The sequence below is a fragment of the Camellia sinensis genome, chromosome 7 (genome assembly GCF_055761805.1).
Source record: "Camellia sinensis isolate YWXY chromosome 7, ASM5576180v1, whole genome shotgun sequence".
NCBI classification, from domain to species: domain Eukaryota; kingdom Viridiplantae; phylum Streptophyta; class Magnoliopsida; order Ericales; family Theaceae; genus Camellia; species Camellia sinensis.
The window spans coordinates 50352543-50379196 of record NC_138967.1 but is presented as its reverse complement, the minus strand read 5'-3'; the positions used below and the strand labels follow the sequence as shown (position 1 = coordinate 50379196).

The 26654-nt window shown below is 37.2% G+C and overlaps 1 protein-coding gene across 1 annotated transcript; it reads right to left on the bottom strand.

Annotated features, from left to right (window-relative positions):
• Nucleotides 1-258: 258 nt before the first annotated feature.
• On the bottom strand, nt 259-12864 carry LOC114276384 (ubiquitin carboxyl-terminal hydrolase 2). The gene is given in 6 exon segments (XM_082880694.1): nt 259-648; nt 7475-7723; nt 7725-8309; nt 8347-8939; nt 10979-11825; nt 12604-12864. Coding segments are annotated over 5 exon segments (2658 nt in total). The 5' UTR covers nt 11820-11825; nt 12604-12864.
• Between the last annotated feature and the right edge of the window lie 13790 nt (nt 12865-26654).

Below are 26654 nucleotides of genomic sequence, written 5' to 3'. Positions count from 1 at the left end.
ATTAGAATGTGTGATTAAAAAATATATATATAATCACACTTGTTTAAAAAGTGTGATTAAAAAGTATATAATCACACTTTAATTAGAAGGTGTGATTAAAAATATATATATATAATCACACTTAATTGAAAAGTGACATAAAAAATAAATATTATCACACTCAATCAAATTAAGTGTGATTAAAATATTAATCTAATTTTTTTTATCACACTTCCAATAAAAGTGAGATATTTTTTTTTATCAAAGTGTGATCTTTAACTATTTTTGTAGTAGTGTCACAAACTCATCATTGTTAAGCCATACAGAGTCTGCATAACACCTAAGTGCTTGTTCTTGCAAATCTCTCATGGCTACTATGTATCTATCCACACTAGTCTCATTTCTTCGTTTAAGAAGCAATCGCAGATACCGTAATTTGTGTTCTTCCATCCATTGTAGGTTGTCTTTACCATGGTGACATGGTCCTATAGCCATTATTTCTGGTTCATATAACTTTTCATTTTGCCAACGTAGTCGATCATGCACTTTGTAGATATAACACTCGAAGTCTGTACCAGATAGGTGAGTAAGCTTTTCATCTAAGTGAAGGGAGACAGGATCAACACTTGCATTCGACATCATATCTTGTAAAATTAGTGGAAATCCTGTCTAAACGAATTACAAAATTTGTTATACATATATAAATAAAAAATAAAAAGAAAGAACATAGGATATATTACATGAATGAAGCCAAATTTAAAAGATCACAGATTGGTCTAAAAGTGTTTTCCAAAGAGGTTTTCTCATAAATTTCTAAGCTTACATTATAGACTGACCATGGCTAGTACATTTTTTAGTTATCTTAAAAAAAATGAAACACCCTTGAAATGCTTCAAAGTCTATCTCCTATATCTAATTTTTTGGCAAATTATTTGAAGAATATTTTTTTTTTAGTTGGTGATCTAATTGAAGTGGTGCTATTGGGTTTGGGCTCCTCGGTTCACTTTAGGACCACCTAATTGATTGGAACCTTTCAATTTATAGGATCCGCGGATAAGTTAATTTATTTAAAAAATTAAATTAATTGGATATTGATAATTATATGACCGGATCACATTTGTCTTATAAAATTAGACAACAAAATTTATCTAGTGGAATCATCATTGGAGAGGAACTCAACCCTTGTAAAAATTTCTGTGATAGATAACATTGGATGAAGCAAAATGTTACCTATAATCTTATTCCTCATAACTTTTTCTCACTACAAAACACAAGTAAGCAAGTGGGTTTTATATGCATTTAAAGGCCTAGAGCTTATTACTTTGTATTTAAGAGTGAGAAACTAAAATAAAAATATATAATTATATATAACATTACTCTTAGATAAAACTACCAAAACTACATACATATGCATGTGTTTCTTAAAACGTTTGCAGGCCACCGCCCCTCCTGATCCCCCACTACTTGTACCCTTATCAAGTGTGATATTTAGTTCAAATCTTATTATTGTGTCTAGGGAGTAGGATACTAAATATGATACGATATGAATACGAGTATAGAAGAAAACTTTAAAAAATATGAAATCAGTACGATTATGATATGTTTTTTAAAAAAATAAATAAATTATTTTTTAAAAATTATTAATAGTGAATTACGCATAAAATCAAGAATGTTAAAAAGTCATACTATAATTTTATAATGAAAAATACTAACATTTAAGAATTAGATATTAATTTACGATAGTGGCTTGTTTACTTTTCAATTTTCAATAGATCTTGCACATATTTCATTTCAATATCTAATATGTTTGTATTATAATAATAAAATAATTTACAACTTGTCTCTTCATTTTTCCTTTTGGCACAGGTAAAAATACTGTTTTCAAATTTACTTGCTTATTTATTTGTGGATATTTAATTTTAATTGTACTATTATTATATTTTCTTATTAATACTTACTTTCTATATAATTATATGGGACATGCATGAAAGAATAAAGATATATCAATTTGACAAATTTAATTACTTTAATTCATTATATTCTTCTTATCAAATAACTAAATAAAGTATTAAAAAAATATTCTTATATTTATCGTTACAATTATTTATATTATATTATAATATTGTGCAAGAAATAATACAATTCTAATTTTATAAAAGAAGTATTATGTGATTTAGAGTATCTGATACATATTGTGAATATCCAAAAAATAGATATCTACTACAAATATAATACCGATACATCTCTCTTTTTGAAATATCTGTGAAAAATATCCGTACTTCACAACAATGTCTTATGGAAATTTGATTTCTTTCATTTTTCCCTTCTAGCTACCAATTGTTAAAATATAAATAAATAAGTGGACAAACATACCAGGAAAGAGAGGCGTCCAAATATCAGCTAATTCGCTTACAGACACCTCAAAAACCAAGAGAAGGATGACAGTCAAGAGGACTTTCCAAACAACAACAAACTTTTAAGGCCACACCATTTATAACTCTTTTTATCTACGTACATATGCATATTCATCCATATATATATAAAGGGAGAGTGAACAATATATATATATATATTTTTTTTTGTTGAATTTATCTTATTTTTGTCTGTTGTGAAAGGTTTTCTTTACCGTTGAATTTATTTATCTTCACCTACTAAGACTTCTATTATTACAAGACTCTTGAATAGACCTTTCAACAGCAAAATTATTCTTTTCTTATATTCCAATTCTGCATTCTCACCAAATGAATCAAGATATCTATCTAAACACAATATTTCAATGATTGTGTAGGGCTTTTATGGCGTGAGATTTTGGGTTCAACTTTTATGGAGAGGAGTTTGATATCTTTATGGTGTTTGATTAATTCCTCCCCCATTATGGGATTGTGCGTTGATAAAAAAAAATGGGGGTTATATGTGATTAATAATGATTGTTGGGCTTGGCTTGATGGATTGCTTGTTAGATTTTGTTGATTTTCTATCTATTATGGATTAGTGGTCTGTTTGATAATGTACATATTTCTCATAATGTAATTACTCTCCTATCTATTAAAATAAAAAAATAAAAAATCAAGATATCTCTCTATTATAACAATAAGTAATCTTAGGATAAATTATATTTTGTACCCTGTGTTTAGCCATATTCATCCATATATATATAAAGGGTGAGTGAACAATATATATATATATATATATATTTTTGTTGAATTTATCTTATATTTGTCTCTTATGAAAGGTTTTCTTTACCCTTGTATTTATTTAGAGATTTTTATTGATAAGTCCAATTTAGAAGTGTTTTAACCCAAGAAGTCCATGAAGGAATTTTTTAACCCATTTAGTCCCATGTATGTATAGTTTTATTCCATAAAGTCCATTTTTTTGATTTACACTATTTTCTTGAACACTTATGCCCTTATATTCAATTTTCATACCTTTATAAACATTTTTTGAACGATTAGTAATTTAATGATGTGAACATTTATATTTTTAAATTCACGTTGGTAGGAATGTAAAATTGGCTGTGGGCGGCCCAAAACCCGCCCGCGAGCCGGGGTGAGCCCGGCCCGTTGACCATGTGAATATTCACATTGACATATTAACATTCACATTAATAGGAGTGTAAAATTGGCTCGTGTCCCGTGGCGGCGCGAAACCCTCTCGCGGCCCATGGGCGGCCCGGGGCGGGCCCGATCCGGCCCATTGACAATGTGAATATTTACATTGACATGTTAACATTCACATTGATAAGAGTATAAAATTGGCCTGCGGCCCATGGACGGCCAAAAGCTCACCCCCGACCCGGGGAGGGTCCGGCCCAGCCCATTGACAATGTGAATATTCACATTGATATGTTAACATTCACATAGATAGGAGTGTAAAATTAGCCCGCGCCTCGTGGCTGCCCGAAACCCTCCCACGGCCCCTGGGCGGCCCGGGGCGGGCCCGGCCTGGCCTGTTGACAATGTGAATATTCACATTGACATGTTAACATTCACATTGATAAGAGTATAAAATTGGCCAGCAGCCCAGGGCAGGCCCAACCCAGCCCGGCCCGTTGACAATGTGAATATTCACATTGACATGTTAACATTCACATTAATAGGAGTGTAAAATTGGCCCCCGTCCCGTGGCGACACGAAACCCGCCTGCGGCCCATCGACGGCCCGGGGCGGGCTCGGTCCGGCCCGTTGATAATGTGAATATTCACATTGACATGTTAACATTCACATTGATAAGAGTATAAAATTGGCTTGCGGCCCATGGGCGGCCAAAAGCCCACCCGCGGCCCGGGCCAGACCTAGCCCGGCCCGTTGACAATGTGAATATTCACATTGACATGTTAACATTCATATTGATAAGAGTGTAAAATTGGCCCGTAGCCCGTGGGCGGCCCGAAGCCTGACCAAAACCCGAGGTGGGCTTGGCCCGACCCCTGACAATGTGAATATTTACATTGACATGTTAACATTCACATTGATAGGAGTGTAAAATTAGACCGCGCCCCCTGGCTGCCCGAAACCCGTCCACGGCTCGTGAGCGGCAAGGGCGGGCCTGGCCCGGCCTATTGACAATGTGAATATTCATATTGACATGTTAACATTCACATTGATAAAAGTGTAAAATTGGCCCGTGACCCGTGGGCAGCCCAAAGCTCGACCACGGGCCGGGGCAGGCCCGGCCTGTTGGCAATGTGAATATTCACATTGACATGTTAACATTCACATTGATAGGAGTGTAAAATTGGCACGCAACCCGTGGGCGGCCCGAAGCCAGATCGCAGCCCGAGGCGGGCTTGGCCCGACCCGTGATAATGTGAATATTCACATTGACATGTTAACATTAACATTGATAGGAGTGTAAAATTTGTCCGCTACCCGAAGCTCGCCCGCGGCCCGGGGTAGGCCCGGACCCAAACCCGGGCCGCCTCGGGCAGCCCATGGGACGCGAGTCAATTTTACACTCTTATCAATGTGAATGTTAACATGTCAATGTGAATATTCACATTGTCAACAGGCCAGGCCGGGCCCGCCTCGGGCCGCCGACGGGCCGTGGGTGGGTTTCTGGCAGCCACGGGGCACGGGTTAATGTTATACTCTTATCAATGTGAATGTTAACATGTCAATGTGAATATTCACGTTGTCAATGGGCCAGGCTTCGGGCTGCCAACGGGTCACGGGCCAATTTTACACTGTATTCAATGTTAATGTTAATATGTCAATGTGAATATTCACATTATCAACGGGCCGAGCCGGGTCCGCCCTGGGCAGCGGGCGGGCTTTGGGCCGCCCATGAGCCACGGGCCAATTTTACACTCCTATCAATGTGAATGTTAATATGTCAATGTGAATATTCATATTGTCAACGGGCCGGGCCAGGCTCGTCCCGGGCCACCTACGGGTTTTGGGCCTCCCATGGGACGCGAGTCAATTTTTCACTCTTATCAATGTGAATGTTAACATGTCAATGTGAATATTCACATTGTCAACAGGCCGAGCCGGGCCCGTCCCGGGCCGCGGGCTGGTTTCGGGCAGTAACGGGGCGCGGACTAATTTTATACTCTTATCAATGTGAATGTTAACATGTCAATGTGAATATTCACATTATCAACGGGTCGGGCCGGGCCCGCCCAGGGCAGCCCACGAGCCGCGAGCGGGTTTCACCCCGGCGACACGCCGCGGGCTAATTTTACACCCCTATCAATGTGAATGTTAACATGTCAATGTGAATATTCACATTGTCAACGGGCCGAGCCCAGCTCGGCCCGGCCCGAGCCTGGGCTTCGGGTTGCGCACGAGTCACGGGCTAATTTTACACATTTATCAATGTTAATGTTAATATGCCAATGTGAATATTCACATTATGAACGAGCTGGCCCGGGCCCACCCCGGGCGGCGGGCTGGCTTCGGGCCGCCCATGGGCCACGGGCCAATTTTACACTCCTATCAATGTGAATGTTAACTTGTCAATGTGAATATTCACATTATCAACGGACCGAGCCGGGCCTATTTTTTTGGCATGTGGGCCGGCCTGGCCCGACTCGAATTTTTTCGGGCACCCACGAGGATCGACATGGGCCGGGCCCCTACACATTGACGATATGAACATTCACATTGACAGTGTGAACATTCACATTAGGGGTATTTTGGTAATTATGTCACCCATAGGACTTATTGAAATATAAGAAAATAATGTGAACTAAATAGAACATAAGTAGATGAAAAGGGTATTTTGGTCTTCTTATCTCAAATTGGACCTAATGGAATAGTCAAAAAGAATATGGGTTGGATGGAATAAAACTCTTAGAAAATGGATTTATCAAAAAAGCTCCCATTTATTTATGTTCACCCACTAAGACTTCTATTATTACAAATCTTATTTTTTTTCTCTTCTGGAAGGTTTTCTTCACCCTTGTATTTATTTATGTTCACCCACTAAGACTTCAATTATTACAAGACCATTGAATAGACTTTTCAACATTCTTCTTTTCCAATTCTGGATTCACACCACACCAATCAAGATATATATATACAGAAATATATATATATATATATATATATCCAAACACAATATTTCAATGGTCCGGCCCGGCCTGGCCAGGCCGGATTTCAAAATGACAGTTCAAACTCAAACTCTCGGGTTGGGTTCAGGCTCGGGCCTAATCGGGCCATGTCTACTCCCAAGCCGCGGCCGGATTCAGCTTGCCTATGGGCTACAAGTCATTTTTACACCCTTAACTAGATGTAAGCTGAGTTCAATCAGAATTTATGAGTATTACTGAAGAAAACAACGGTAACTCACAATTTTTAAATAGTGTTTAAATTTTGAATTATATAATAGTGATTTAAGAGGGGGGGAAGAAGAGACAAATATTCACAATAATATAAACTAAAATTTTATTTTTTCTTTATAATTTTCTTTTTGTCTCTCTTTGAAAACGTAAACTGAAATATAAGATTCAAATACATCCTTAATTAAACATGAATATAGAGATTTTCAAGTGGTCGGTATGACCAGCAGCCTCAATTAGAGAAAAGTCTCACAAGCTCCCATCTGTCATGTTTGAATTTTGGCACCAGAACACTTGTGGTATTTTTTAAAACAAGTAAACAAGTCAGATTGTATTTCTTATTATGTTGTCTTCAACCGTAATTTTTGGTTATTCATGATTTTGTTTATTAGGAACTGATAATATTGTTGCAAATTATTATTTTACGAAATTTGTTTTCTGTATAAGTTTTCTACTTAGTACAAATCTATGTTTGTGTTCTTATATTTTCTGAGATTATCATTAAGTACGATACTCTTGTATTATGTAGTTCTAGTCAGAATTCTATCATATTAATTCGAAAGTGGCGATTATTCCGATCTAATATCCCATTATGTGCAGCATTGAATTCAGAGACGTGCTTATATTTATATGTTTACCATTTGGAAAGTTTTGTATCATATTTGTTGCACTTGATGGAGCACTTTGAATACTATCCTCAACCCCACTTACCTGAATCTTGGATGTAGCTTTCTGCCACTTTTTCCTTGATTTCATCCTTCGCTCACAAAGAACTTTTGAACAGTTTTCACAATGCCAAGCATGTTTAATGGAGAGAAGCTCTGGCTTCGTGAAATACACCAAACAGAACTCTACGGACATTGGAGAATCACTATTATCGACTTCATCTGGATCAGACTCACTGCTATTTCCATCTAAGAAACCAGTTTCTACAATTTCATTTGCCGGAAAATTACTCACTTGACAAGGGTTTTACATTGGGCCCTGCATCAATTTCTGGCTCATTAAATAAGTCTCCAAAGCCATCAAAGTCCAACGCATCTGGCTCACAGCCAGCAGCTGACGATGAGACCTCACCTTCTCTCAATATCTCACCACTAGTTGAAGTTTCTTCTTTATGAGGAAGCAACAGAACTTCAGAATCTTGGACCTATAATGGAAGGTCATTTTCAAAAGAATTCCCTAAACCATCTTTGCCTCCAGAATCTTGGACTACTAATCCATCGTTAACTTTGGCAAGCATAACATGATCATCTGATAATGTATCGGGTTCAAGGTAATCCAACCATGTCAAATTGTCCAATGAACCTGCTCTTTCTACTACACAAAGAGAATGGATCTGCCTGCTAGATTCTATGCCATCCTGTAACAAGGCATCGTTTTGAACACCATATTGTTTTCCTGAATCATAAATTACTGCAATATCATTAGGTTTTAAATCCATATCATCGTCATTTGACACAGGATCTGGTTCCAGGTAATCCAACCATGCTAAATTGTCAACTGAAGCCTCTGTTTTATCCATGACATTCTTGAGGAATGTATTCTTTTCAAACTATTTAGCAGTCGAGATTTGATGAAACTGAACTCTTTTCATCTGCCACTGTACTAGGGCCAACAGATTCAAACAGTGTAGAATCGACCAAAGCATCTCCTACTTTTTCTTTGACAGGCACAGTAGATTCTACTAGGCAAGAAGATGAACCACTAGCTGACGGAACTGAAACACTGTCAGATGCTACAGAATCTGCATCCCTATTAAGCTTTGGACGAATCCTTCCACATCGTTTTGGAGGCAGCTTTGGTTTCTTGGCTTGAGAAATAGGTTGGGCCCTTTTACATGGGGGTTTCTTAGTTGGAACTGGAAGTGAGAGATCCAGAAATGGCTCAAACACTGTTGAGGAGTGCCCACATTCCAAACAAGAAACAGTACTGGATAGTTGGCCCCCAAAGATGCTATCAATAAAAGTAGGACCCAGATTTGAGGGAATCCCATTTTCCAAAGAAGTAGTCTATTTTCTTGCACTCAACTCTTCAGTACACAACCCATCGAGTAAACAATGAAGCAACTCATGACTGTCATGCTGTTGATGCCCCCTAAATTGGGAAGCCTTGGCACAAACACACCCGAAAAAGAATTTTGGATTTATCACATTTCTCAAGCCAGTGTCACGCCCTCAAAATAAACCCATAATAACCATAACATTAACATGCATCTATAAAAGAAACTGAATCATTTGAGTTATTCATCAGAGTATTCTTATTGAAAGACATCACATGTAACATCCTGCAACATCAAAATAAATGCCCTAAGGGCTTACATCTTTCCAAGCTAACACTTGGACACAAAAGGATGAGTACTAACTCATTTACAAGTTAAGCCCTAGGCTTGAATGTTTACATGAAATCTCAAAAATAACAAAATAAAACATATAACTAAAGACAAGTCTTCAAAATCCCAAACATCAAATCCTTCCAGGCTAAGTCCGGGGAGGTAGCTTATCACCAGAACCTGAAAATGATGTTCCCATAAAGGGTGAGCCACAGCCCAGTAGAAAAATACTAAACCAAATATAAGCATTGAATAAAGCTATAGCATTCAATAGATGGTTAACTAAGATAACCAATTTTTACCATTAAACAGTCTCATGACACTAATGTCTAAGGCACATTTCACTTTCCATTATTATCAACATGGCTCAGAACCTGGCCAAACTTACAACAGTGAATTATATATCATATTCACATTACTTCCAATATCAACAAAACAAATGAGACTCATGCTCATATCAAAACACTTCATACTTCCCATTTGATACACATTTTAGTGCTGTATCAATAATCATGTAAAAACACTTCAATATAATAAGCACACATAAAAATGGTGCTAATGGAGTCCATCCCCTATCTCCTCCCAAACAAAAATCCGGTTTAGAGGTCCATCCCCTATCTTCCCCTAAACCGTGGAGTACATCCCCTATCTCCTCCCACACAAAACAATGTATGCAAATGCAATGCCCAAACAATACACGTATTTTCTGTATTAATGCAGCAGTCAAAATTAATAACTTAACCAATGTGATTAGTTTCAGTTATTCCTAATCCACATGCAATGTCTACAACAATCACGACTATCCTCCACCGATAGCCCAAAACAATTATTTCTAGACTGGAAATAAATATAACAACAATTCACTAGGCGAGTGGTTTAAATTATCCCACCACACCATTTAATCAATGAATTCCTCAATTTCATGAATTTAACCAAATTCCCTAATTCCCTTAGATTAATTTTACAAATTAATTAATTAATACAACTAGGGTTTTTCCCAAAATTTACCAAAGTATCCCCAAACTATCAAAATACCAAAACTTAGAACAAAACCTATAAAATGGAGTAGGAAATCCCTACCTTGAAGATCACGACTAAAATAGAGAAGATGGAGATGGTGACCCAAAATCCAAAGTGCTCCAAATCCTCTCTTTTTCAGATTAAAAGAAAGATCTCGCGAAGCTCTACCTTTCTTCCAAAGGAACTAGGGTAGAAGACCACAAGGAATAGATCAAATCTTAGAGAGAAGGTGAGAGTAGAGAGAGAAACTCTCAAATGGCGGTTTTTAAAGGTTAAAAAAAGAAAAGGTAGGTCAAAAAGTGATCCAAAAAGTGAAATCACGGACTGATATAATCGACTCTACGCTCGAGCGTAGAAAGCCCCGCTCGAGCGTAAGACACAGAATCATGCTCGAGCGTGAAGAAAGCCGCTCGAGCGTCGATTGCACCCTTCCAGAAGTTTTGCAGGCGCTGGCACCCGCTCGAGCGTCAAACTCACCGCTCGAGCGGAGGAGCAAAAACAAGGGATCACGCTCGAGCGTAAAAACTACCGCTCGAGCGGAAGAACTGCAGAGCAAAGTACTGGGAGATGGAAAATCCCGCTCGAGCGTCAAAATTCCCGCTCGAGCGGAGAAGCAACAACGAAGGGACCGCTCGAGCGTTAAAACTTCCGCTCGAGCGTGAAGGCCAAAATCTGGGCATCACCTATTGGCATCCAAAATCAACCAACCTGTAACAGACCCGCCCAACACAACCTATACCTCAAATACAAAGAGATTAAAGGACAACAACAACCAATAAGTAATGACAGGATCCACAGAACCTAAGTCCGGATACAATAATTTAAAGAGAAAAGACTGGGGTCGCTATAGCCAGCCTCTGGACTAGTTTCAATAAAGAGCTTCTTTAAAGAAATGGTAAGAGGACCTACAGACTCATCCAATTCCAAGAAGTGATTCCATAATCTCTCCATTGCTAAGAGATTCTACATGATTGAATTAAAGAAGCAAGTATGACCAAGATTAACCAAGCCTTTGATCACATAACCACTTTTTCCATCCAAACTACTTACAATGATGTTTTCTGATTTTATCTCACTTATAACACTGACACTCCCAAAATAAACATCCTCAACATCCACTGAGGCCCCTTGAAATGATTGCCCCTTTATCAATTTCACAATATCTGACAGTGGATCTTTCTGTTCACCACTTTCCTCCAATTTTTCAACTGGAATAAGTGTATCGCAAGGGAAGCACCAGCATAGTTGAAGGTTTTCAAATTGGATAGCCAATGGATGACGAGTTTGCCTGGCATGCCGAACTGCATGGGTTTGAGGGGTTGTTGGGAATCCAATCCCCCCACATGAAAGATGACCACATTCCAGACAAACCCAAATTGCTTTAGACTCGGGTTTCTTGTCCACAGAACCTCCCCCTTTCTTCTTCACCTGCTTGCCCCTTCCCCTACTTGCCCGCCTATCAACCACACCTTCTCTGCAATCTTCACACCTAATACGTTCTATAGAACTTATTCTTGAAGAAATTTTAGCTAAATCAATACCCTTATCAAGATGGGAACACACTTTCCTCTCTTTTACGACTGAAAGTCCATCATCAATGCTTGGAATGCTTTGTTGGGCGACAGTTTCAGTTTTCTGAGAAAGGGTAGAAACTCGCTTCTCTGTATAACCACTTCGGGCTTTCTTCTTAACTTTTTTCGCCATGAATTCCTAAATCAATCCAGGAAAACTATAAACACCAAATACCCAAATAGAAATAAAACCAAATCTAAATCCCATTTGGATTGAGGGGTTTGACTGTAAAAGAAAAGAAATGGTGAGAAACAAAAATCTTATCACTTATTTGGATGAATGAGGAGAGGCAAAATGACGTGAAAGGAAGAAATTGAGAGAAAATGAAGTCTTTTAAAACTTATGTTCTTTTTTTCACCAAACTTGGTGCCATTTAGTGACAAATGTAAAAATTTTACAATACCTATCTAAATTAAAAATTAAAAAGAAAAAAGAACACCAATAGACCCCTCTTTCTATCATGTTCATCCAAACATAATGTGAGAAACCGCAATTATTTCTTTTCCTCACTACCATAATCTTTTCCTTTCATTCCTTACCTAACTTACCAAAAGGACTGTTAAGCAAACATCCTAATGATTAGGGAAAAAAAAAAAATTCAAAGCAATCCAATAAAACAATAAAACAATAAACACTAAATAATTAATAATTTAAAAAAACAAACTAACAATTATTAGTAAACCAAACCATTCCTAAAATCCCAATAGTTAATTAATTACAAACCCACATATTAAAACAGAAGGAAAAAAAAAATACAAAAAAGCCTAATCACATCAAACGATCAAAACAAGAGATACACTCTACAACCCAATCCAATTATTCCACCAATACATACAAATATTTGAAAAAAAGTGAAACACATAAAAGATTTGTGTTCGGAAGATACCCAGATGATTAAAAAGAACAAAATATTCACCTCAAAATCTGATATTGCTTGAACAATCTCTGTGGATTCTCAGAAAGAAACTGGCGTTCGAAGATTAGGATCTAAAGAGAAGGGTATTGAGCTGTGTTAGAGTCAGTGTAGTGCGCATTTTAAGGGTTTGGCGCACCCTCATGGTCTCTCTCTACTAGCCCACTCTCTTTCTCTCTCTCAATTGGGGGGAGGAGAGTGAAACAGAGAGGAGGTGGAATTGGAGGTAAAAACACAGTTAAAAAGAGGAACAGGGTTTTATTAAAATGGAAAACCCTGAAATCCCAAACAAAAGCAGACTAATTTGTTTTGTTTTTGTTTTTTTTATTGAAAAAGATTCACTTCATCTAAGGATTTGGCATCAAATACTCTGCCAATTAGGACAGTGTAAAATACCGATCAATTTATTAAAATTGCATCGATTTATCTTAATTTGTACCGATCTATTCATTAATCGCAATTTAAACTTTAAAATTTATAATCCGTCATTGAAACCGTTCTGCTCCGCTATAATTAATACATATATATTTTTAACATATAATGAAATATCAAAGTAAAAATGAGTGTGAAAGAGATTTAAGATATGAAATTTATTACAAATTAATAGTTATATATATGAAAAATATTATGTAAAATTAGTTTGTGTTATATATACGAAAAATATTATGCAAATTAGTGTTATATATTTTGCAAAGGCTTAATAATTAGTTAAAATATTTTTCAATCAGTCAATCCGCCAAAAACCACTCAAACTGCAATTTGCCAATCCGCTCAAAACCGCTCAAATCACAGTTTGCCAATCCGCTATTGAGGCCATAATTTTACGCTCAAATCGCCCGAACTGTACCGTACACACCTCTACTGTCAATGGCTACCATTCATATCACCTTTATTTTTATGAAAATAAATTAAAAATATATTTTTTGTGATTTGTTTAAAATATAAATTATTTATTATAGCAGAAAGCTTAGGAACCTAGATCTTGATCAAAAATGGATTGTGGGGGTAGAGATTGAAATTTTGTATTGTAAGATCCATGTGTAGAATGAACCTGAATCACATATTGATATTTCTGAATAAATTTTGAATATATTATTATGGGTTTATAGTATTCCTCTTATTATAATTTAAAAATTATGTTATGCTCTTTCAAGTTTCTAATTACATAACAAATAACTCTTTTTATTAATGAATTATTAAGTCAAATAATAATTTTTAATAATATTATAAATATATTTTAATTAATAATTCCTGTAATTCTATTGTTGTATAGAAGAGTAGTTATAAATTTTATTTTTTCTATTAATTTTGTTAAATAAAATTTTTTAAGAAGGGGATAATTGTAATTTTCAGAACTAAATGAACAATTTTTATTTTAAGCAACCCCCAAAAATGTATTTATAATTTATCCTATTTATTATATATACCTCCTTTTGTGGTATCTATTTCTTGTAAGTTTAGGATAATACTATACCATATGGAAGTTATAGCATTTCTTAGTTTAATTACAAAAAATATAGTAACTCAATCATACGATAGTCAAAAAAAAAAAAAAAAAAAAAAAAAAAAAAAAAGAGAAAAAAGAAGAAAAGAAAAGAAAAGAAAAGAAAAGAGGTTATAATCAAACACCATATAAGGTATTATAAAATAGTTTTTAGATTATAACTAAAATAATATCATAAGTAACATTATAATGAGTCATAACTAACACCATAATAAATTGTAACCAAAGACCACAAAAATTATAACCAACATGTGGTATATATTCTAAAGGGGCTGTACCATAGAATTTCTTGTAAGTTTAACAGCATATGATTTGGCTTGCCATTCAATGTCAAACTAGTTGGAATGGTTTAGTTTGTTTTGATACTCTTTGCACACACTTCTTTTATTGATGTAATTCAAATGGCTTGTTCATTGTTTTTCACCAATAAAGTTTTTTCTTTTACTGATAAAAAAAAATTCCATATTACTAGACACATAAATAAATTATATTATATTTTTTTAAAATAGAAGACAACTATAAGTATAAACTTAAATTATCAATTTCATAAAATAAAATGCAATTATTCATTCATTCATCGATATCTGATAATGTTAACTTTTTGCACAAAATAATTTTTATTGCAAGTTTTACTAAATAAACGGTTCAGATGATCTTTGTGAGCCTAGAGTGGGATCCATAAAGTAAAATATGAAGAAATATAGAGATTAGTGGTATGAAGAAAAATCATTCTCATATACTCTACCATGTTATTTAATTTTTCAAAAATTTTACAAAATTATTTACTAGAATAATGTGTTATTGACAATTTTATTATTAAGACATCTCAATGCATTTTTGTTTTTAAATGCTAAATCTGTAATTATGCAATATCATTTTATATGTAATTTCTATTTATATGTTATTATACTAATCTTACAATAATTTTATTTTTACTGGCACTTGTCATATCATTAAATTGGTATTGTTTTCATTTTTAAAATTAGTAAAAAAAATTTACAAAATTTATTTATTTGCTTAGTTTTTTATTTATTTATAAAAATAAACATTTAGTAACAAGTCATTGTTTGATATTAAATCATTCTCAGTATATTTTAATTTATTAAATCCTCTTAAAGCAGTTCCAACTGGTTCCTTAAAAGAAGTATGCTAGTTATTGTAGTTAAGTTCATCATTTTTTTAACAAGATTCTTCTAGGTTAGTTATATTTAGAGAGTCGTGAGAGGCTCTTTAAATTAATTTGTGTAATTAAATATGTGAAATAAAGAGTAACATTGGAGCACATAAATGAAAAGTTGGTCAAGTAAAATATAAAGAGTATTCATTTTTCATAATTTTAGTTAGTAAAAAATGAAGAGTAACATTGAAGTTGCTCTTTCATCAATTTTTTGGGAAGGATTGGGTTTCTCTCATGTACAAAATTTGAACTTGATTGTCAATGTTATGGCTTATGGGGTCCATCACAGGTCTCGTTTCGATAGTCCAAACTTTTCATTTTGTAAAATTTTATGTGTCTATCATTAATGAAAAAAAATTAAGGTTATTCAATAATCGTAATATTTTCATTTTATCACATTTTTTTTATGCAAAACTTAACAATAAGTATATTTTTGAAAATAAGCCGTCAAATTTTTTAGGAACAAAAGCAAAAAAAAATATATATATATATATATATATTTTGATTATTGAATCAACTCATTATTTTTCAAGACTAATACGCACGGAGAACTTTACAAAAAAAAACTTATTCGATTCATCAAAAATAACAATCATAGTGAGCCTCACGCATCCTAGATGATCAAGTTCAAATTTTGAACTTGAGAAAGTCCCCGTCCTTTCCACATATACTCTCCCATGTAAATATCTTAGTGCGTCCTTTCCACAAAGACTCGCATGTAAATATCTTGTGCGATTAGTTGAAATGCCCACTATTCGAAATGTTGATATGACATTTATTTTGTTTTTGTTGTTTCAAAGCTTAATAAAATTATGACTTTTATTATACACATCCATTTTGAATAAAATTTATATTTTCAAAATTTGCACAACGAGATATTAAACAAGATTAATATTGAATATAGAATTTTACAAAAATAAAATATTAATTTTTTAATTGTATGAAATGGAGAAATTCTCGATTTCAATCTTGAAAAAATGAGAATTTTTTTAGTTTCACACAATAATGTTCCATACAGTTGCTTGCTAAAAATTTTTTTTTTTATATAATTTTATATTTAATATTAATCTTACTTGAAAAATTTTGACGAGTACGATCTAAAAATATAAATTTTATTAAAATCAAAAATGTAAAATAAAAGTTATAACATTTTAAATTTTAGAACACAAAAACTAAAAACAAAACTCCACATATGTGTAACAACACAATGTAGAGAAATTATTCCATCTTCCTAGAGCAAGTTTAAGTGGTACTCCAAATACATTTTCATCGGCTAAAACAGTGAGTCCTATTGATTTGTTTTTGTTGAGTTTGTAAGAAACAAATGGACAAGTGTCAACTTTTCAATGGTATAGAGCAATGGTATTGTTGGCACCTTAAATCTGTAATTTTATTATTTATTATTTATATAATTGCAGGATATGTGGCACCCTCCTATTCATTCGGAGGTTATGAGAAGTTATGAAATGTGGAAAGATGATGGAGAACATGGAGGTTGAAGTGAAGGTTGAAAGAAGTTATGGAAGATTATGGAGTATGAAATAGAGGAGGTGGAAGAGTGGGTAGTTTTAGGTATTTTTTTTCTTACAAATGTTTGCCTATAAATAGCTATTCATGGCTACATTGTAAAGATTGACAACTCAAATCAAATACAATTGATTTCTATTTTTTCTTATCATTTATATTCCTGCACTTTATTTTCAACACTTCCTTTTCAAAGCATAAGAGTAGAGATAATTAATTGTTACTTTGATTGTTCACTCAATAATCTTTCTCTATCTCCCTTCTTATTCTTTTTTTTTTTTTTCTCCACACTTGGAAATTTTGAAGTCCTCTTCACTAAGGCAAAAGAATCGTCAATACAATCGCTTGATAATTGACGTGGGTTTAATCTGTAAGAGTTTTTCAATCCTTACTAGCACACTTGCATTTATGATATTTTCTTTCGTAGGAAAGATAAGCCAACAATTTTTGGCACGCCCAATGAGACGTCAAGTGTAAGAAATAAAAAATGAATTGGATTTGTCCATTTCATATAGCCTAGATGAAATCTTTTGGCATAAACAACAAATTTTGGATCTTCAAGAAGTGATCCATTTTCTTGATAAAATAAACTTTCATCCCTTACAATATTATTTGGTGGAAGAAAAAAGACACCATTTAATTAGAGAAATTCATCAACTTGATATGAAAATTTGCCAATAGAATGATGAGTTGTCAATTTTCACTACCAAGTCTTTAACTAAGGCTTTAATGGCCAAAATTGGTGAATTTTTTCAGAATTTTTCCATGATTGAAAATAGCAAAAACAAAGAGTTCATTTTATCAATGGCTTGGACGGTCAAGAAACTTATTTTTAAAGAGTCAATTTATAAAAATAACATGTCTAAAAAGCATGTTGTAAGCCAAGCATGGTCGAAAATAATGATGTTCCATATAAGACTCAAGGGGTTGAAAAACCCATTCTTAGAGAGTCAAACCATGGAAATAAGATATCCATGAAGGATTTTCATAAGCCATTAATGGCTAAAATGGAACAACCCATTAGCCCAAGAAATGATGAAACTCACATGGAAGATTTTCGTAATCCATTAATGGATAAAATAGAAAAACAACCCCATTTGTCAATGAATGATGAAAAATAATATTTTCTCAAGCCAAACATGACTAAGAATGATGAACAATTTAATATTCATGAATCTGAATCTTTTGTGTAACATTCCAAATTTACATAATGCAATGCACCAACAACCAAAACCTTAAGGCAAACATAAGTAATTTCCAATATCCACTTCGACCCCAAAATCTCTAACATTTCATTCATAATCATAAGAGATTTACAAAAGGAGAATCTATAGCATGTGAAATAACCAATTAAAAGTAAATAAATGCTCTCAAGGGGTTACAAAGTCCAAGGCTTAAGCTCAGATACACAAAATGGTTGCTCGATCCCACACATATATAGCCCTTGGCTTACAAAAATAATCACAATAAAAACAAGAGCCTTGTGCTCTCAAGATACACTCCACGCCCTTAATTTGGTGGAATCACAACATCTTTTCCTGTACAAAATCCCATAGGGTGAGCATAAAGCCTAGTAGGAAATTCTTAACAAAGTATATGCATTTTATACAATTCTCATGAGGTGAAATGCATCTGCCATGCTATGCTTTTAAAAGAAAATCTCATCTTCATCCTTTTGAAAACCATCATGCACAATGAGATATTGAAAATTCAACAATTCAATAATTTAAATCAAGTTCAAGGGACGGTAAATACGACTCAAGTAATCCCTAGGTTAATGTCTGCAAGTAGGCATAACTAGCACTACCAAATCCCACTTTACCGGTAGCTAACCGGAAAGCACGTGGTACCTCCTCCGCACGTGTTTTTGGTCTTTCACCTTGGACACTCAGGCCAACTTAGTCAATTCCATCTACATCCCCTATCTAGACTTACCAACTTATTTACCCCAAAACAAATCAATGAGATCTTGTTTCACAAATATTTCCTTTCTCAATGCAAAAGTTTTCAAATCTCAATTTAAAATTCGTAACAACCAAATGAATTGAAATGCCAATGCAACATATATCAATGCATTATAATATTCTTCCATTTTTTATTCTCCCACACAATTCTTCCATTGTGACCAAGATTCTCATTTCTCTTTCCAATGCAATTTCACAAGATAAACATATATTCATTTATATCTATGACAAGAGTAGCAACATTTCTACATTTCATGCATTCTCAACAATTTAGTCATTTCATGACTATGCCTACATTTTTGAACAATAAACTTCAAAACCAATTATTTCTCATCTTCCATGGAATTTCTCATTTATATACAACAATGTGAAATTCCCAACCATTCATTCATTTTAACACTATAATAAGTAAAAGCCCATGAGTTCTTAACATCTCTTCCAAAAATCTCAAATTTCTAGGTTTTCACCAAAACTAGACATTTCCTCATCTTTTTGAAAGAATCACTCCGAAACATTTTTACTCAACAATGTAGCTCAAACTCTCAAGAAATTTTTTGAAAACAAAGTGTAAACCCACTTTTAAAATCATCAACACTCTTGAGCCAAAAATCAAATTTTAATACCACCAAAGAGAGTTCCCAAAATCAACATAATGTTGCAAATATATATATATATATATATAACTCTTAGAAAATCCATACCTCAAATTTTGGAGAAGAAAAGATGAGAAACCCCTAAATTTGATGGTGTTGAAATCCAATCTCCACTGCACAAAATAAAGCCCTCGGTTAGCTCTCCAAAATTAATGAAAGATATTGGGTCAAAACTCCAATGGATTGGAAGAAATCAAGAGTTTATGGTTGTAACGCCCTCAAAATTAACCCATTATATATCATTGACATGCATTATTTAAAGAAGACAATTTATTAATTCATTCATCAAAGTATTACCAAATAAAGTATTACATGTATCATCGAATAAAATGCCCTACAGGCTTACATCTTTCCAAGCCAACACTTGGTAACTCAATACAAGAAAAAGCCCAAGGCTTGAATGTTTACATGTACTAATAATTAAAGACAATTAACTAAAAGTAGTCTTCTTCAACCCAGAAGCCAAACCCTCCCAAACTAAGTCCTTGGAGGTAGTTTATCACCTGAACCTGAAAATGATGTTCCCATAAAGGGTGAGCCACAGCCCAGTAGAAATATACTAAACCACATATAAGCAATGAATAAAGCAATAGCATTCAACAGATGGTTAACCAAGATAATCAATTACTTCATTTTACAGTCTCATGACACTATTGTCTAAGATACGTTTTACTTTCCAATTTTATCAACATGGCTCAGAACCTGGCCAAACTTACAACAGTGAATCACATATATAATATTCACATCCTTCCAATATCAACAAACAAATGAGACTCAAGCTCAAATCAAACACTTCATACTTCCAGATTGATACACATTTTAGTGCTGTATCAATAAAACACTTCTATATAAATAAGCACACATAAAAGTGATGCTAATGGAGTCCATCCCCTATCTCCTCCCAAACAAAATCCGGTTTAGAGGTCCATCCCCTATCTTCCCCTAAACCGTGGAGTACATCCCCTATCTCCTCCCACACACAAAACAATGTATGCAAATGCAATGCTCAATCAATACACGTATTTTCTGTATCAATTCCATAGTCAAAATTAATTACTTAACCAATATGATTAGTTTCAGTTATTCCTAATCCACATGCAATGTCTACAACAATCACGACTATCCTCCACCGATAGCCCAAAACAGTTATTTCTAAACTGAAAATAACTATATCAACAATTCAATAGACAAATGATACCAATTACCCAGTTACGCCATTTAATCAATGAATTCCCCAATTCCATGAATTTAACCCTCTTTTCCCAATTCCTTGAATTACTTATACAAATTAATTCAATAATACAACTAGGGTTTTTCCCAAAATTTACCAAAGTATCCCCAACATATTAAAATACCAAAACTTAGAACAAAACCTATAAAATGGAGTAGGAAATCCCTACCTCAAAGAAAACAACTCAAATGGTGCAGAAAGAGATGAGTGCCCAAATACCAAAGTGCTCCAAATCGCCAAATGCTCAGATTAAATGGAAGCCCTTGCCTCACTCTATCTTTTTAATGAAGGATCTAGGGTAGAAACACTCCCTAAATGGATCAAATCTAAGAGAGAAGGTGAGTAGGGAGAGAGAGAAGTCAGACCTAGGGTTTGGAATCAAAAAGAAGATGAAAAGGACTGATCAAAACCCGCTGCTGTAAATAAATACTGGACAGGCTCGCTCGAGCGAAGACTTGGTCGCTCGAGCGACCAGACACAGAGAAACTACGCTCGAGCCAAGGAAGCCTTGCTCGAGCCAACAACCCAAAAGCTCGCTCGAGCGAAAGAAAGCTCGATCGAGCGAAGAACTCAAACCCTCAGGTCTGTAAACAGACACACGCTCGAGCGAAGAAACTATAGCTCGAGCGAAAGATGAACTAACTCGCTCGAGCGAAGAAAAGCTCGCTCGAGCCAAGAATGCAAAGCTACAGGTCCATACAGGACGCCAACTCTCGCTCGAGCGACCCAAACCCCAGCTCAAGCGAAGAACCAAAACGACATCTCGCTCGAGCGACCAACGCCTCGCTCGAGCGAAACACCAAAAACCTGGACAGCAACACTTGGTTTCTAAACCCAACCAACCTGAAACAAACCTGCCCAACACATCCTATAATTCCAAAAGAGAAAATAAAGGACAACAACACCAATTATACAATGACAGAATCTACGGAACCTAAGTCCGGATACAATAATCAAATGGGAAAAGACCGGGGTCGCTATAACCTCCCCCCCTTCAAAGAATTTCGTCCCCGAAATTAAGCTTAAGTTTTTGAAAACAAATTTTTCTCAATTCCCAATGATATTATAAAACAATAATAGACAGCTTGACCCAATGCTGGTCACTTCATCTCTTTATCAAGAGGCATCTCACAACATATATAAAATAACATATATTTCAACTTGTGTTAATATTATGCATTATTCCTTATCATATTCAGTTGCACGATATATACAACACATTTAACAATGCAATCAACATATGCAATGTTACACTAAACTTCTATAATGAAGCAAGTTTCAAAATGCACCCATTTACCAAAACATACTCAATGTTTCACAACTTAAGACATATATAAAGCTCTTAAGTTCAGCCATATTACAAAATCTAAATCCAAGATTACAAAGTAATAAACATGTCCGGGTATTTTTCACGGACTTCCAATTCACGTTCCCAAGTGGCTTCCTCCACTCCATGATGTTTCCACAAAACTTTTACCAAAGGGATGGTCTTGCCTCGCAAAACTTGATCCCGCCTATCCAAGACCTGAACCGGTCTCTCCTCATACGAGACATCCTCATCAACCACTAAATCGGTCCAATCCAACACATGTGATGGATCCGGCTCATACTTCCGAAGCATACTCACATGAAACACGTCATGTACTCCGGACAACTGCGGCGGCAGAGCTAAACGATAAGCAGCCTCGCCAATCCTCTCAAGGATCTCAAACGGACCAATGAACCGAGGGGACAACTTCCCACTTTTCCCAAACCTCATCAAACCCCGTCTAGGTGATATCTTCAGAAAGACATGATCACCCACCTTAAACACCAAAGGCCTCCTCCTACGGTCGGCATACGATTTCTGACGACTCTGTGCTGTAACAAGCCTCTTACGGATAAGCTCAACTTTCTCCGTCGTTTCCCTCACCAACTCCGGACCCAACAGAGGTGCATCACCCACCTCAGCCCAACAAACAGGAGATCTACACGGTCGGCCATATAAGGCCTCAAACGGTGCCATACCGATACTAGACTGGAAACTGTTGTTGTAGGCAAACTCTACCAACGGCAAGTGCCTCTCCCACGATCCACTAAAGTCTAGAACACAACCCCGAAGCATATCCTCAAGTATCTGAATAGTACGCTCGGACTGTCCGTCAGTCTGAGGATGATAAGCCGTGCTAAAGGTCAACTTAGTGCCTAAGGCACCCTGCAAACTCTGCCACAACCTGGCAGTAAAAGGAGGATCTCTATCCGAGACAATCGTCACTGGAACCCCGTGTAACCTTACTATGTCCCGAATGTACAAGTCGGCAAGATGATCTACCGAATCTCTCACGCGCATAGGAATGAAGTGCGCCGACTTAGTCAACCGGTCTACAACCACCCAAATAGCATCACTACCCCGCTGAGTCCTCGGAAGACCCACAACGAAGTCCATAGTGACGTGTTCCCACTTCCACTCAGCAATAGGCAAGGGTTGCAACAAACCCGCTGGCCTCTGATGTTCAGCCTTCACTTGCTGACAAGTAAGGCACTTAGATACGAAAGCTGCCACATCTCTCTTCATACCCCGCCACCAGAACTGACGACCCAAATCCCGGTACATCTTAGTGCCTCCCGGATGCACCGCAAGGCGTGAATGATGAAACTCTCGGAGTACCTCCTCTCGGCAAGACTCCGGCACAAACGGACGGTCTCGGTATCTCACACTCAGGTCGGAAAACACCGTCAAACCCTTCTCAACTTTCCCACCGGAAATCTTCTCACGGAGAGATTCTACCTCAAGGTCACCTCTCTGAGCCTCTAACACTCGAGTTACAAGTGTAGGCTGTGCAACAATAGAAAACAAGGCCGCAGCCTCAACGGATTCGCCCAGAAGTAAATCAAACTCCCCAAGTGCACCCAACATCTCCCATTCTCGGATGGCTATACTAGCTATGTCACCAATAGGTTTCCTGCTAAGGGCATCGGCCACCACATTGGCCTTTCCCGGATGATAATGCAATTCAAAATCATAATCCTCTATGAACTCCATCCACCTCCTCTGCCTCAAGTTCAAATCTTTTTGTGTAAACAAATATTTCAGACTCTTATGATCCGAGAATACCTCGAATTTCTCACCATAAAGATAATGCCTCCAAATCTTCAAGGCAAATATCACAGCTGCTAACTCTAGATCATGCGTAGGGTAATTCTGCTCATGAATCTTCAACTGACGTGAACCATAGGCAACTACTTTCCCTTCTTGCATTAATACACAACCCAGACCCTCTCGTGAGGCGTCACAATAGACTGCATAACCCAACCCTCTCTCTGGAATAATCAATACTGGAGCGGTAGTCAGTCTAACTTTCAACTCCTGAAACGACTTTTCACAAGTCTCACTCCATACAAATTTGACTCCCTTCCGAGTCAGTCTAGTCAACGGTGATGCTAACCTGGAGAAGTCTTTCACAAACCGACGGTAATACCCAGCTAATCCCAGAAAACTGCGGATCTCAAATACACTCTTAGGCTGTGCCCAATCTTGCACTGCCTCCACCTTAGATGTATCAACAGACACTCCTTCCCCGGATACCACGTGGCCTAAGAATTTGACTTCCCTCAGCCAAAACTCACACTTCCCAAACTTGGCATACAACTTATGGACTCTAAGTAACTCAAGCACCACCCTCAAGTGTGACTCATGCTCCTCCTCAGAAGGCGAATAGATAAGGATGTCGTCCACAAAAATGACTACAAACCGATCCAAGAATTCCCGGAAGATCCGGTTCATCAAGTCCATAAAGACTGCCGGTGCGTTGGTGAGCCCGAATGGCATCACCAAAAACTCATAATGGCCATACCGCGTACGGAATGCCGTCTTCGGAATATCCTCTTCCCTGACCCTCAACTGGTGGTAACCCGATCTCAAGTCTATCTTAGAGAAACAACGGGAACCCTTCAACTGGTCAAACAGATCATCTATACGGGGCATAGGGTACTTATTCTTGACCGTAGCCCGATTCAATTTCCGATAATCTATACAAAGTCTCAAAGCACCACCTTTCTTTTTAACAAAGAGGGCCGGTGCTCCCCACGACGAAACACTAGGGCGTATAAAACCCTTGTCTAGTAACTCCTGGAGTTGGATCTTCAACTCAACTAACTCGGCTGGGGAAAAACGATAAGGTGTCATGGAAATCGGCGCCGTGCCGGGCACTAGGTCAATAGAGAACTCAATCTCCCGATGCGGTGGCAAACCTACAAGATCCTCGGGAAAGACATCCGAGTACTCACAAACCACCCTTGGCAACACAATCAGAGTCTCATTATCCTCACTAATCAAAAGGTTAGCAAGTAGCCCACTAAGCTCACTCCTTCCTCGCGGAACATACCCCAGTGGCAACACATCACCAACCCGGTCCCCCAGAAAATGAAAATACTCTCCGCTCACGGTACAACAAGTGACCCTCTGGCGGTAGCAATCAATAACTGCCCGGTATGACGATAACCAGTCCATACCCAAAATAACATCGAAACCCCTCATAGGCATAACTACAAAGGAAAATGGGATTCTATGATAATCAACCTCTATATCACAACCCCTAACACCTTGTTTCAAAATCAATTCACCCCCAAGAGGTGATACTACACATATAGGAGATGCTAACTGTGCTAACTCCAATTCCAAACCAGATGCAAATACAGCAGACACAAAGGAATGAGATGCACCCGTATCAATCAAAAGATTAGCAACCGAGTTGCAAAACAAGAAGGTACCTCTCACAACTGATGGAGCCGGTACAAGATCCTACGCGGTAACAGCGTACACGCGCCCAGACGACCTCTGATCAACCTGCTCACCCCTAGGAGCATAAGATTGCTGCACTGTCTGGGACGATGAAGCCCCCTGATTAGCCTTCGAGGCCTGACCCGACTGAGCTGGCTGCTGACCCTGAATCGGCCTCAAACCAGATGCACCAGGTGTGCCACCCAACTGTGGGCAATACCTCTTCATGTGCCCTGGCTGACCACACTGATAACACGAGAGTGGCTGACCTCTACCCTGACTCTGGCTCTGAGATCGAGCCGAAGAAGATGCAGCTCTCTGAACTCCTCCCCTCTGAGGACAAACTGGAGACTTGTGGCCCAGCTGGCCACACTTGAAACAGGTAATATCTCCCTGACTGCCTTTCCCCGAACTAGCACTCGGTACAGGAAAAGTCGATCTAGAAAAGCTACCCTAAGACTGCTGGGGATTAAAACCCTTCTGTCTCCTACCATCATTCTGACCATCCTGACTCCTCTTGAAGCCCTTCTGCCCTTCCTCCTCCTCCTGCATCATGATTTCCATGTGGGCTGCAGCATCAACCATACGCCCATAATCCCGAATCATAGTTCCCCCAACTCTCAGCTTGAGGCCACGCCTCAACTTCTTCTCAAACTCAATACAACGGCGTTCCTCAGACGCCACCAACTCAGGTGCAAACCTGGACAAACTAGTAAATGCAGCCTCAAACTCGGCCACAGAAGAACTCGACTGCTTAAGCTGACAGAACAGGTCTCGCAGCTTCTCCCTGACTGCCGGAGATAAAAACTTCTCCTGGAAAGCATTCACAAAAGCCTCCCATGTACCTCCTATACGCCCCTTAGTAAACTTCCACCACTGACCTGCATCCCCCTTCAACTGGAAAGATGCCAAGGTCACTCTCAACCCCTCGTCTTCGATGCCAAGCATCTCAAACGTCTTCGTTGTCTGTTCGAGCCATTCATCTGCCTTAAGCGGCTCTTTAGGATCACCCACAAATTCATCCGGATTAGACCGGAAAAACTCCCTCTTCAGAAAGGAAGGTCCTGCATCCGCAATAACAGCCTGAGCTTGATTCTCAGCTCTGAGAATGCCTACTGACTCCCTGAATGCCCCTGCTATCTCTCGGGCTAGAGCGCCCATAGCCTGCTGGCCTACTGGCTCGGCCACATTGGCCTGGCCAATTCCCTCTTGAACTGCCGGAATCTCTTCTGGCACAGGCAC